We start from the raw sequence: 13,601 nt of genomic DNA, 5'->3' as shown, positions 1-13,601 counted from the left end.
ATAACCCAGACTAATGCTAAACTTCAGTTAATTTTGTTTATAGTAAAAACTGTCATCCAGAGTAACCTCTCCAGACTTTCCTCATAAAAACATCCCACGTGTTTCTTTTGCAAGCTTTCCGAGTATGAATGTAATTTTGAAATTAGTTATGGGAATGTTCCTTCATAAGTCTGTAAAGTGACTAAGGGATTTATTTGCTTTATGTAAAAGACTGCCCAGGTACTACTCCGTATGTTAATCAAGATCCTCCATTGCCTTTTGCCCCCTTCATAAGTAGGGACACGATACTCATCAACAAAAAAAAAAAAAAAAAGAAAGAGAGAGAAGCAAGAGATAAAACAAGTGTATTTCAGGCATGATGTTTGACGCTAATAAGGCCAAAGTTCAGGCTGTCTTTTACGTGAACTCTGCTACTAAGAGGTAAAATGAAACTGCAGTGTTAGAAAAGGGAGGTCTAAAATAGCTACACTTTAAAATGCGGTACAGAAATGCGGTAGCCTGAAAGAAGAAATTTTCAAATAGGTTCTCTAAAACTCACTCCACTTGCAGCTCTTGCATCTTTCATCACCAGTTGTGCAAACCCTATCAGGCCTCCTCAGCAAAATACCATTGTGCTAAGCACTGTACACAGAAGAGACTCTGCCTTTAAAAGCTTAAAAATATCACAGCAGCAGCAGAAAGAGCTGTAGTAACTTCTCCCTCTCTCTAATGAATGTCCTTCCTGTACTCTGTCCTACCTATAAAAGGAAAACTTAGTTCTTCTCCTAGGTTTCTATCTCATACCACTCTTGCCTGATGTATTTAATGAGGTAGACCAAAAAAGCAGGACACACTCTGATAAACAACTACCACATCTGCTGCCACTGCCCTTCCGTTGTCTCTCTACTAAAGGGGGGAAAAAAGTATTCTATGCATGTTTGCAGAGAAGGATTTCAGCTCAGTAGGCTAAACTGGTTATTTTTGAACAATGCAATCTCAGCACAATTCTGGGTTCAAATATGGTAAACAAGTATGGGACAGAATAGAGAAATTCTTTACAATCCCAAATTACAGTTTGGTTAACCAGAGTGCTCCCTCAGCCAGGTCATTACTGCTGTTTTCTTCCACTATCATTCCAAAGGAACTATCCAAAGTCAGATGATTTTACTGATCAACTTCAAAGCAGAGAGGGATAAGCATACGACCAACTGAAGCCATAGGGTAACAGTCATAATAGAGTTACGCAAGTACCACCATACCTCATCATATAGCAAGATAAAATAAATTATTATTAATAGTCAACTCAAGCACACGCTTATTGTGTGTTGCATGCTATATAAATTCCGGACCATTTTATTAAAAACAATCATCTAGACTGTCTATTCAGCATAACTTCCTAGTCACTATAATCATTTACTTGTTTCAAGTAGAATCCGGGTCTGCATGTGCTCTGCATTCCAAGAAACCTAAGACATATGAAAGCCAACACGAAAAACTCTCTTCTTCCCCTGGCATGAGGGGAAACCTCATGAGGAAGCTTGGCATAAGGGGAATGGCAGCTCTCATATTTATGCTTATATCTGCCTCACAAGGGTGAGTCAAGCATACATAATTGGGTATAATAGAAAAAAAATCATAAAACCACAAAATAATCAAGGCCATGGTTTAACAACTGTGAACGGGACTTACCAGCAACAAAACCCATTATCAGAAAGAGATGCAAAAAACAAACCCATTTGTGTTTTTGAAGACTAGGATAACAAAATTAGATGTTTACCAAAAACCAAGTAGCAGGCTGACTGTAACAGCTAAAAAGAATGATTTCTAGCTCTTGTCCAAAATATTGGAAAGACAGAGAATGTCTTTTAAAAGTTATCCTATTAAATCATATAATAAAACACTTCAGGTAAAAGATGCAACAGTAAATTATGACTTGCAAACAGCACAAAATGCATATTGTATATTTTTTTTTTTTTTAGTCAGCATGTTATCTGAATCACTCAGAGTACTTAGATTACAATTATTCTGATATTTAAAACCAGATTAACACACAAACAACAAGCCAATCTGGCAAAGGACCGCACGTTGTATGAATCACAACATTTCTTACTGCTGAAGAAGTGCGCACCAAGTTCCCTGAACTTTCTAACTGATAAGAAAACACTATTGTAGCATACGTAAGTACTGTTGTTTTCAAACAGAATTTGCATTTCTGTATTTGAAAACAAATTTAACATCCAATACTAGAAGAAATCAGTGAGATCTTCCAGGGCATTCAGTGCTGAACAAACTGTAATCCAACTCAAGTCAGCAGGGGTTATCCAAATAAATCAGTGGGAGAAAAGATTAGTTCAGAGATCATGCTTTTGATCATTTCATTTCCCATTCAATAATTTAGACTGTTATTCCTCAAGATGTTGTCATCTGAGAACGGATGCGAAATCCTACATAAATAGAAGAGAGTTCTAGGAACACTAATCCCTAAAAATAATTTCATTGACCAGGTTGCAACAGACACCAATAAAGAGTAGATTTTATAAGATCACATGGTATACAGGAAAGAAAAAACAAACGTTCATACTATGCAATGTCTGTGAGTCTAAAATAAAACTATGCTCAACCTAGACACCCCAGGAATGACCAGAGCTCTAGAACCGCTCTCCACTAGCCAGTTTGAACTGGCAAACATTACTGAAAATATTACCATGGGAATGGTGATGAAAGTTGGCTCCATTACACAGCGAAGCCCCCATGCATGGGGAATTATTACTGAAAGAGTACTCCAGTGGAAAGCCTCCATGGTCAGCAACATAGATGTTATTCTCCAGAATGTTCCATTTTATATTCCCAGAAGTATTTTGATGCAAAAGTAAAAAAAGGAAATAAAAAGAAATACATATCATTGTATTAAGCTCAACAGGGAAGTCCTCCATTTGTTTTAGTTTCTTACACTCTACACACACACACACACACACAATTTTCTATCCCTTTCCTGCGGGCAATTTGCGCAGCACAATCAGTAACATCAGACAGATCAAAAATACCAGGTTAATCTTAGTAAAATGAACTAACACTAGCAACACAAAGACAAAGCCTAACTCACTTTCCCTCATTTTTCTTGAGCACAATGAAATACACACCCCAGCAGAACTGGCAGTCACTAGTTATCAGCTTTACAAATTTCTAAAAGCATTTTATGTTAGTTTTTATGGTTTATTAATCTGTTTTAACAACTTGTGAGAGAGAAAATGAAAAAAGGGGAAAAAACAGGGAGATAGAAGAGAAGAGCTTTGTATCTTATATTGCTTCCAAGTAACTACCTGTAATTGTGATGCTTATCAGCTGAAAACTAACAAAGGCAAGAACAGAACTCTGATTTTGAGTTTTCCTCAGAGCACTTCAACTTCTCCACTGACAGCAATGCCATAGATCCACAAAGTCAGTCAAAACAAGTTTCTAACTTTATTTATCAATTATTGCAGTAGGCATTTAAAAAAGAACATAAGCAAACACAAGTGTTTTTTCCATGCTCTGATAACTCAACTGAAACAAAAAAAACTTGTTCAAATTTGTATTTTAGCATAAACTACTGAGAGAAGCTTTTTCGTCACCAGAATTACCTTAGAGTTAAAAGCATCTGAAAAAGAAACTTAAAAAATGGCATGCAAGTTACTCTTAACTCAAATCTATTGCTTATCCATACTCTTCTACATAGAAATGTTTAAGATGTTGCTGGGTAGCTATAGCATTCACTATTCTTATGGCTATAAATGTACCGCCAAACATACACACAGGTATATATAGAAAAACATGACTGAATCATGACTTCTTCACCTGATGCAGCCTTCATTAAATCTAGGAAAGGCCTCTGAGGCTTTTTAGACACTGAAAGTATTCAGACAGGAATCTCATCTCTGAAACGATTCTTCATCACTTTCCCAAACTGAACACCCCCGAGTCTGGGTTCTTCTTCGTACCAAACTTCTTGTCCTACATTCAACATACCTGTGCTTAATATTAGTTGCTTATTCTACCACTGTTTGCTAAAGAAAGAGACGCTGAACAAACAGAACTGCCAGTAGATTGGTGATGGATCATATGTAGTCTTTATCTTCATGAAATATGTTAACAGAACAAAACAGCCAGTGTGTTAGCAAAACTGAAGTCCTTTGCTTAGTTTTTCCTTACTTGATTCTTGTGATATATAGATGAACAGTGACACAAAATGCACATACACACCAGTCCATAAAAAGAGAAGTAAAGGACAGGAGAAAAGTTACAAATATTGAGAAAGCATTCCAATACTTTAGTAACAGGGACCACGCAAATATCCCAAGAGTTGGGCAGACGTGTCCAAGGACTCTTAATGAAATAAAGGTTTAAGAACTAGCCCCAGTTCTTACCAAGTCTCTCATAATTTGCTACATGTTAAAAAAAAAAAGAATAGATTATAAATAATATGTTTCTAAATAAAAAGGGAATAAAATGTCTTTATTAAGATCACTACTGCACACTAACACACCATTCGAGTATATTAGAGACAGGTATAAGCCACAAGCTGGAGAAAGTTGAAATAAGAACTGCACTTGAAATAAGAACTGGACACACTTTCACTGTCTGGAAAGAAACAATAAATTAGTAGCAATACTAAATTTGATATATCAATGGATACTATTATTTTAATACTAACGACAGCACATATAATGAATAACCAGAAAGTCTTACATAAAAACCAACAAAAACATTGTTTTCTCCACTACCTCCATCATTCAATTTATCTTTGTGACCCTGTAACATCAAATTTTGATTTTTGATACAAAGTCTACCTTAAGAGCTAATTATGAATCCAGGTTTAAATTCATACTATATATATATATATATATATATATATATATATATATATATATATATATATTTTCAAGTTACATACAAAGGGCAGCTTTTAATGCATTTAATTCAGAATGTTACCAGACACAATCTGAATCAATAAAAACACCTTCTCAATTAACTTCAGATCGTGGTAATTAGTATTTTTGTAAATAGCTACAATAGCTTAGAAAAAAATAGAGATATTTTACTGAGGGAAAAAAAAAAACCAACACTCTCTTCATCTGCAAACTGTTCAACACAGGTGTTCAGAACATCACGGTTTCCAGAAGTTTGCTCTGTAAGTAGTGCTTATATTACAAAAAAGATGATCTCAACCAAACGACAAATTTTGACGGCTACTGTGAAATCATCATAGTTGTGAATCTACTGGGCAGAACTATAATTTAAGTGCAACTGACCTAACGTTAGCAGTTAGTTTGGAAATAGGTTGTAGATCAGCCAAATGAAGCTTTGTAAACCAAACCTCTGCGAAATGCACTAGACGTGCTGAAAACTTTTTTTGAATTATTAACACCTACTGCTGTAAGTTCTATGGTAACATAATAAAATATCCAAATACAAATAAAGGATGTGGGAGTCAAAGCAAAATCTACATAGTATCATGCTCTTTTAAATGATTATAAGATAAATATCAAATAATTCCAAGGTCTTAACAATTAAAAGCCAAACATATCCATGTAAAAGGTAGTGCACTGTAAATTGACATGCGTTTGGGTGGTCTGTGACAGTCTCATACTTTTAATTAAATCTGTATTCCTCTTAAGGTAATCAGCATATTAAGCACTACTATTAAGTGCTGTAAATTATAAACTAATCAAAGATACCACCTTCAGACTATGAGGCACTGTTATCCACAGACCTCCAGATCTCGTTACTGGGTTATAACAGAATTTTATATTCTTCTTCAAAAAGATAGTTTCTCTACGTTCCTTCTCCCTTTTAACTCCCTACAATCCAACAGCCCATTTTTTAACCTCAGCACAAACTAACAAATGCCATTCTGGACCAGCACCCAATGTCCCTATATGACAGAATTCTCACAAGTACATCTTCTTGCTGCACACATTTTTTTGGTTGAGAAAGGCAGGACAAGCCAAAGTTATTCTTCATATTACTCCATATGGATGACAATCCATAGGAAACGGGCGATTCTACTCAACTTCACAATAACAAACTATGCAGAGATAGATAGTCTCTATTTTCTTTAAGAAAGTTTTTACCTTTTTTGCCCTGTAATGCTCCAGCCTTTCCTGTTTCCCAGGATCTTAAGATGTCAGTATGGATTTGTTATAAATTGCCTAAATGCGAGAATCTGTAACTTCCTAAATTATGTAGCTTATAAAAAATGTCAGCTTCTGTCAGAGCCTGGAAAGTTCTTTTAAAGTGGTAACTTCATTTTGCGGTCCTGGCCAAAAGAAACAGCTATCATTTTTTTCTCCACATGGTTCATCCCTGGCACTTTATCATTTCAAAAGTCTCTCTTTTTTCCAGCAAACAATAAAAATGTAACTTTCAATGTGCTCATTACATTCAAGGCATTTCTCCAGTTCCTACCAGTTTAATGAAACTGTGAAAACTGTTACCCTAAAGCACAGAAGATCTGTTTGCATAGCTTTCAAAGTATAACTGCACCCGTTCTGAAGCAAAAGGAAAATGTCTATTTCTTCCATTTATATGGCCAACAATAACTTTTACATTCTGACAGAATCATGTGTATACTGGCGGAGAGGGTAGTTTCAAAATACTTTATCAGGAAGTCCACAATAAAATAAAATGCAGGCTCCCCAGATACTGATCCGAATTGATGCACAGGCTTCTTTGACTCCAAACTTCACAGCTGCTCTTTTGTTTTTTAAACACAGTTACAGTTATTTTCTCCACCAAGAACAACACTTATATTTTCCAGTGTAGATGACTATAATAGATGTGAACAATAACTAAACAGAATTCTCTTGAAGGAGAAAACTAATATTTTTCTATCTGAAAAGAACTCAATACAGCAAACCACTGGGTTTATAACAAAGCGCTCATCTACTGCAGAAGATTCAATGCACAGGAAACAGTTCATTCTCTCATTTACTTTATGCTGAAAAATATTCGAGTGGAATGTATCTCATGCTTCACCTAAAAACAATCTAGTAGTCTCTTAAGGACATTTAACTGAAAACAAATTGCATCTTCTACTTTTGGACAGGGAACTCTGTAGAATTTAACGGAGGCAAGTAATTCCTTTCATGTCTACTGCCCATACAGCAATTCAACTCAGAAAATGTTACATAACGTTTAAGATGAGTCTACAACATACGATGGAGCAAGCAAGACAGCATTCTTCTCACCATCACTTAATCTGCATAAAATCCCATATCTCCTAAAAGTAGCAGTAAGGAGACTGTTAGGAACAGGCTGAGTGTGAGACAGCTGGGAAAACTGGGGGACTTGCGTTGTCATGTCCGTAACTGACCGAAACAAAACAAGACAAAGGCAGTTCAAATGTGACTTAAAACACCTTTTTGCTCTTAAATTAACTCCTTCACAAGTACAAAAGAAGTAAAAACAAACAGCATATCAGCAAAGAGCGTATCTAGTGTGATACAGCAATACTAAAATGTTAAATAATTCCATTACATTAAAAAGCCAAATGAAGGTTTTATGCAGGTAAATGATTATCTGGGGCGGCTTGAAATACTTCAACTTCTTTACGGTTATGGAAGGCAACTGGCAGAAAAAAAAAAATTACATATATTTATACTTATTCATAAATTTATAATAAAGCCTTAACATTCTTCCTATCCTAATCTTCAGCTCTAACACAATGGAAAGGCGAAGGAGGGGAGTAGAATATTTCAGTTCTAACTATCTAAAAAGTTTAAGTCGCCCAAGGTAATATATTAAAAGCCACATGCCAACAAATTAATAGATATTCAACTATTAATGACCTAAAGTAAAATGATCAAAAGGATAGTACCATTGTAACAGTCAGGATGCATCCATAATTTTAATAAATAACATTTTCCTGTCCTTAAAATGTAGTTATCCATCTATGGGTCAGAGGGTGGATGCTATAACTATTTTGATTTTTATACAGCTGATTAAAAATTAATTAAAAAAATGCGAAGCAACACTGTATAAAGCAGCTCTCAAATATTGTGTGTTTTCAATGATCTTGCCAAAGTAAAGATCAGTAGCCCAAAATTAATTCCCTGTTAAGTTCATCCTACTTTACCTCATCCTATTTTAAACACCATCCTGGACAGTCTTCCAGAGCTAAGACTAGTGAAAAGAGCCAATGATTACCACTATCTTTTGTAACCATGGATTTATGCCTCAGTACTCTGGGACTAGCTTTCTTCGTTTCATTTTCAACTCTGACAAATGGACATAGGGAAAAATCCTTTAAGACACTTTTGGTTTTGGAAGATTTCATAAAGCAAAGCTCCCTTTTATGTGCAGCTGACCTCAGCAATTGGCAAATGTGCATCCTCTCCCCTCCCCGTAAGTAACATTCATAATCATACATTTTTAAAAAAACTGTACAATTTAGACATGAGCCACTACAGCCAAGCTATCTGCAGCCTTAGAGGCTAGATATCTTTTAGCTCTAGGTTGAAATATTCTTTGAAGTGTTTGATAAATCAGGAACATGAACAGACACAGAACCAAGCTCATTACTTCCCCCCGCCCCCATCCTGACAGTAGTACAGTGTCTTGGATACACAGACAGAGGGGAAGAAATGCCATATAGCGGCAGGTGAAACTTTTTGATGAATAGGTTGCTTTCCACAAAATGAAGATTTGCAGTCAGCCCAGTGTAATAGGTTACCAGTCAAGATAAAGACTACTTCTACAGAAGGAATCCTTCTGATTCCGCAAGTATCTTTAAGACTGACAAAACCCACCTGTTTAAATAACATCCAAGGTTTTAGAAGTTGTAAACTACAAAATCATATAATATCACAGCTTGGAGGTGGGTTTCTAAGAGTCCACCGTTAATTTACAACAACAAGTAATTTATCTTTTTAACAACTTTAATTTCTACCTACCAAAACCCAGTTATTTCCAACTGTTTTAATTTCTTAAATTAATACCACTCTGTATTAGCACTGAAAGATGGTAATACAAAATGTTCATTTAAATAAGCATATATGACAACAGGAAGCTTAGCTTTCTTTGACGAAGGACTGAGAAATACAGGTCTCTAATAACTTCTAAAGTAGTATTAAAGGTGCATTTAAAGAAATGCAGGGCTTTCTCTCCTTTCAATATAGTATGCGTTTTTCATTTATCTAACTCACCTTTGAATGCTTTACAAATCAGAAGTAAAATACTAACAGTTCCATCACTAATACCTGCTCTTCTTTGCCCCGCATCACCCTTATACACACATTCTAAGAAACCCCCTAAAAGATGCATACAAAATGTAGATAATGTAGAAAATGTAGATATACCAGATATTTTGACTGATTACTTACATCATACTTTGCAATTCAGGCGTAAAGCTTGTCGATTTTCTTCCACTGCTTGAAGAGGCAATCGTTGACATCGGGCTAGCCACAGTGCTGCTCATCTGCGTAAACAAAGAAATAACAGCACTTAAAAGACTTATATTTTATTTTAAAGAGCACATATGTATGCTTCATACTAGATATTCAAAAGGGAAGAAAAGCTTTTTGGGGTAGACTTGAATGCAAAGACTCCGCATGCAAAAAGAAGCCTACCTGAGACACCATAGAAAACATAAGAGAGTTGATGTTTACTATAACAAAAGTATTGGCAATGTGTGCTGTTCTTAAAAATATCATCTCGGCAAGCCATTTAGAGGTACCCTAAGAGCACCAATGGAAAGGTATTAAGATAAAAACACTGTTATTCTGGAATACGTGGTATTCCTAGACACCCGTATCTTGATACCAAAAGCATCTTTCTATATTCCTGTGGTATCCTAAGCCCTAGTAAATCACATCCACACTGCCTCCACTGAGGCTAAGAGGAGTAAAGCAGCATCTCAGAAAAAGCCAGATAAAATTTGATGAGCACCAAGATCACAAACTTCCTTTCTAAAACACCAGCTTTATGTACACATTTACTCAAGTCTTCAAAACAGAAATGAGCTAGAAAGACTGGGACCTGTCATAGTACTGACATGACTAAAGGTACTATCTTTTGATACAAGATGTTTTACAGCTTTTCTATACAAATTCCTCATTAAAAACTCCAAACCAAAACCAAGACAGTTCTACTCTTATTCTATGACTTAACTAAGTAAATGACTTAACTAACGCATCTAACTTTTTCTCTGTAATAAAAGGCAAGTCAAATGCCTTTAAATAATTTCATTTTTAAAAATAACTTCATTTACTAAAACACTGACAAATCAAAATTTATCTAAATTATGGAAAACTCTGCAAATATAGAATAGGGAGTTTCATTTTTCCTTTCAAGAAAATTTTAACAAAGAACTACACAGGCTACGTAAGTCTCCTGATAAACAGAATATACTCCCACTACTTTTCTTCCTCCTCTAGTTTGCTGCACACTAGTAACAGTTGAGTTGTACTGCTTATTTCTTGTAGTATTAGTAGTAGCAGTAGTAATGATGATGAAAACCATACGTTAATATAGTTTGCTTTGCTGTAAGACCTCTAAAGAGACCCTACCTTTCTCCACTTTCAAATTTTACAGCTAAGATAGATTTCTTTTCTAAAAAACAATCTAAAAAAGCCAACTAAAAGTAAATGACCAGATTTATATTAAATGCCATTAAAAACATTGCAATCAATCACAAACATTATGCTTTGGTTTAAGAAAACTCGTAATACTGTAAATTCAAAGCGTAAGATACTTTCAAAAAGTAACAAAAGAATTAGTGTTTTGAAAGGCTAATGATATAACAGCATAAGGATGAACAACAAAAATAAGAAGTTCATGCATTTAGATATAAGTTCACTTCTTTAATCAATGCTTTCAAGTAGATTTTCAGAGACTTCTGTTCATCTTCAAGCAGATTCTAATTTAGGTCCCCATCCTGCAAGCACTTATACACATGTGTAACTTTAATCACAAGTTTACTCCCACTGAAGTCTGATTTTAATCACACGAGTAGTTACACACCAGGCTTAAGTGTTGGCAGGATCCTGCCATAATCAGCAGTTACCAAAGAGTTACACAATCTAAACAGTCAAATTAGTGAGTTTAAAAAAAAAAAGTAAAACACCTCTGTAACAGGAAGGAAGGTGAGAGAGTATTTCTAGGAAAGCTCTATGTATATATGGAAGGGAGTGAAGAGGAAGCTGCAATGGTACCCAGGAACAGCCCAAAGATTTGGAAATTTATATGTGTTTTACTGTTCATTGGGATTGATTACTATTGGGACTGATTACTATTCATTTTAGTAGCTATGTATTTATATCCAATATCACAGTATCAATATTTCTAAATATAAAGTAATACACTGTAAATTCTATATTTTACCCAGACCCTAGAGCAAGTGATTAGGGGAACATGTCAGTTAATACTTTTTAAAACAGCTGTAGAAAAAATCCTGAAACATACCAGTCATATGTGCTGTAAAATTTAAAAACTGAAAAACATACAAAGACTTAATTTTTTTTTTAAGTCTATTTTTTTCAACTAACTACATCATTTAAAGCATATGGCTTTTTTTTTTTTTTTTTAAAAATCCAGGGCAGACATTTTTGCTTTATCCATGAGGTTCTGTTCTGCTAATTTATGAAGCATTCTCCCAAAATTCCCAAAAAACATGGGACACAATTCCATAGTTGCCTCCTCACAGTGTAACCTTTGTGATTCATACATGTCCTATTTTGGACTAAATACTTTTCACGGTTCCTGCCCTCCAAGTGGACAAGAACAGTTTAATTAAAAAAACTTGGAGGACTGTACATCTGTATGAGTATCAACAGGTTTCAGGGCTGAAGCTTATCAGCTACTGCTTCACTAAAAACTTGGTCTTCCTATTGCAACCAAGTGATTTAACTTTCAAATCAAGCAGGTGTACAGCATTTTCTTGACATAAAAAACCAACAGCCTGTCAGCCTTCCTCAGACCCTTTACAGTAATTACTTCCACAGCCCATATTTTGTTTGATGGTTTAGATAATTAACTTCTTTACACATCAAAGTCCCATCATCCGTATGTTCTATTTCCTTTCTTCCGGACATTAAAAAAAAAAAAAAAAAAATCATTCAAAAGCAGAAGCACTCTCAAATCAATTTTCTTCAATAAGTACAGCTAACATGGAACTGAAAAGCCTACTGTAATCTTCAATGGGTCAATACACTGTATTTGTTTTAGCTCCAAACTGAAATGCAGCTGTTTGCCATATTCTACAAAATGAATTCAGATGTTCAGATTAGGTCACAGATTATTTCAACATGCCATATTTTAATCATGAACCTTAGGAAGGAGAAGATAACTTCTGATTAACACTATTTGGACTAGTAATTATGAGTTCCTATCCAAATAGATCCAGCTTTTACAAATTCTTTTCCCATAAATAAAATATGGCAATCAAATGTATAATAAAAATATACATTAAAAAGTATATATAATCATTAATATAAATATTTAAAAGCATCTACTGTAATCTCAATGTCTTCTACGTTAAAGAGTCACAACAGAAAACAGTACTTGTTCCGTATGAATCAGCGGAATAAAAGAATTCTCCGTTGAGGGAAACAAACTCTGTCATTTCTCATCAAGTTTAGGCCCATCCTTCTCACCAAAGCAAGATACCCGGGCAGGCTTTCATTTCACAGCCATCCTTCACATCCATACCCACTCTGAAATTACCAAGCAATACTAACTCAAACTGATGGTTGTCCAGTCAATACGCCACCTGAATAACCCATCTATTTATTCAAGATCCAGTTGAGAGACGTGTAAGAATTGAAGTTCTACTCTTCCTAAAACTTGAATTTAATATACAGGCTATACATCTAGCCCATAACTGTAGAGCACCAAATCTCTGAGCTATTTAATACTATTTTGAACATACATAAGCAGTCGTAAAAAAAATATATATACACACAGTCAACACCTCCATCTTTTGAAATACTACTCAAATACTTTCACCAACCACCAATACCAAAATGTCCCATGAGGATCTAAGAGAAGGGTGCATCCAAACAGTCACTACAGAAGAGTCCTCCAATGCATCCGTTCAATAGTCGATCTAAACTCGATCAGGAAGAGCAAACATTAATATTACCACAGCTTTCACTTCACAGAAAAAAAAAAAAGGACATAAGTCTAAACTGGGCCAGTTTAAAAGAAAAGTGGAGACTCACAGATTCTACCTGGTATCTCTGTTAAAGGCTAAAGAAGGTGCAGCATTACTCAAAAAAGCAGTGTCTCTGCCTAAATTTTTTACATTAAATAACACATCCGAGTAGAATTTACTGTTATGATGACTTAATTCATCAAACATACATCTAATGTGGCTACTGCATCAGTCCCCTTTTCTTGCCTTTCATAAATACATTTTGCATATAACCTGAAATCATGCAAAAATTTAAAGACTGACATATTTTCATTTATATAAACGCAAACAAAACAGGAAGGAAATAAAAGCCAAGCTGACTATGAATTAACACAAAATTAAAATTAATGCTTTTGTTTTCACACACACTACTTCAGAGTAATTAGATTAACCAGTCTGTTACCATTGAGTATTTTACTGCATGCATGGCCTCACCAGCAGACAAGAGAGTATA

At 34.9% G+C, this 13,601-nt stretch overlaps 2 protein-coding genes across 3 annotated transcripts in view; one reads left to right on the top strand and one right to left on the bottom strand.

Moving 5' to 3' along the window:
• Positions 1 to 13,601, top strand: part of RUNX2 (RUNX family transcription factor 2) — a gene marked incomplete at both ends in the record, with an annotated part of 222,061 nt that overhangs the window by 23,751 nt on the left and 184,709 nt on the right. The gene's annotated exons all lie outside the window — the stretch shown is intronic.
• The window catches only part of SUPT3H (SPT3 homolog, SAGA and STAGA complex component), a 282,918-nt gene that overhangs the window by 263,209 nt on the left and 6,108 nt on the right, over positions 1 to 13,601 (bottom strand). Inside the window, exon 2 of the mRNA XM_082307715.1 lies at positions 9,339 to 9,433. Coding sequence (XP_082163841.1) covers positions 9,339 to 9,433 — 95 coding nt within the window. The remainder of the gene's footprint in view (positions 1 to 9,338; positions 9,434 to 13,601) is intronic.

Source organism: Platalea leucorodia (genome assembly GCF_965183815.1).
Source record: "Platalea leucorodia genome assembly, chromosome: 3".
NCBI lineage: Eukaryota > Metazoa > Chordata > Aves > Pelecaniformes > Threskiornithidae > Platalea > Platalea leucorodia.
This window is presented reverse-complemented; position numbering and strand designations above follow the sequence as displayed.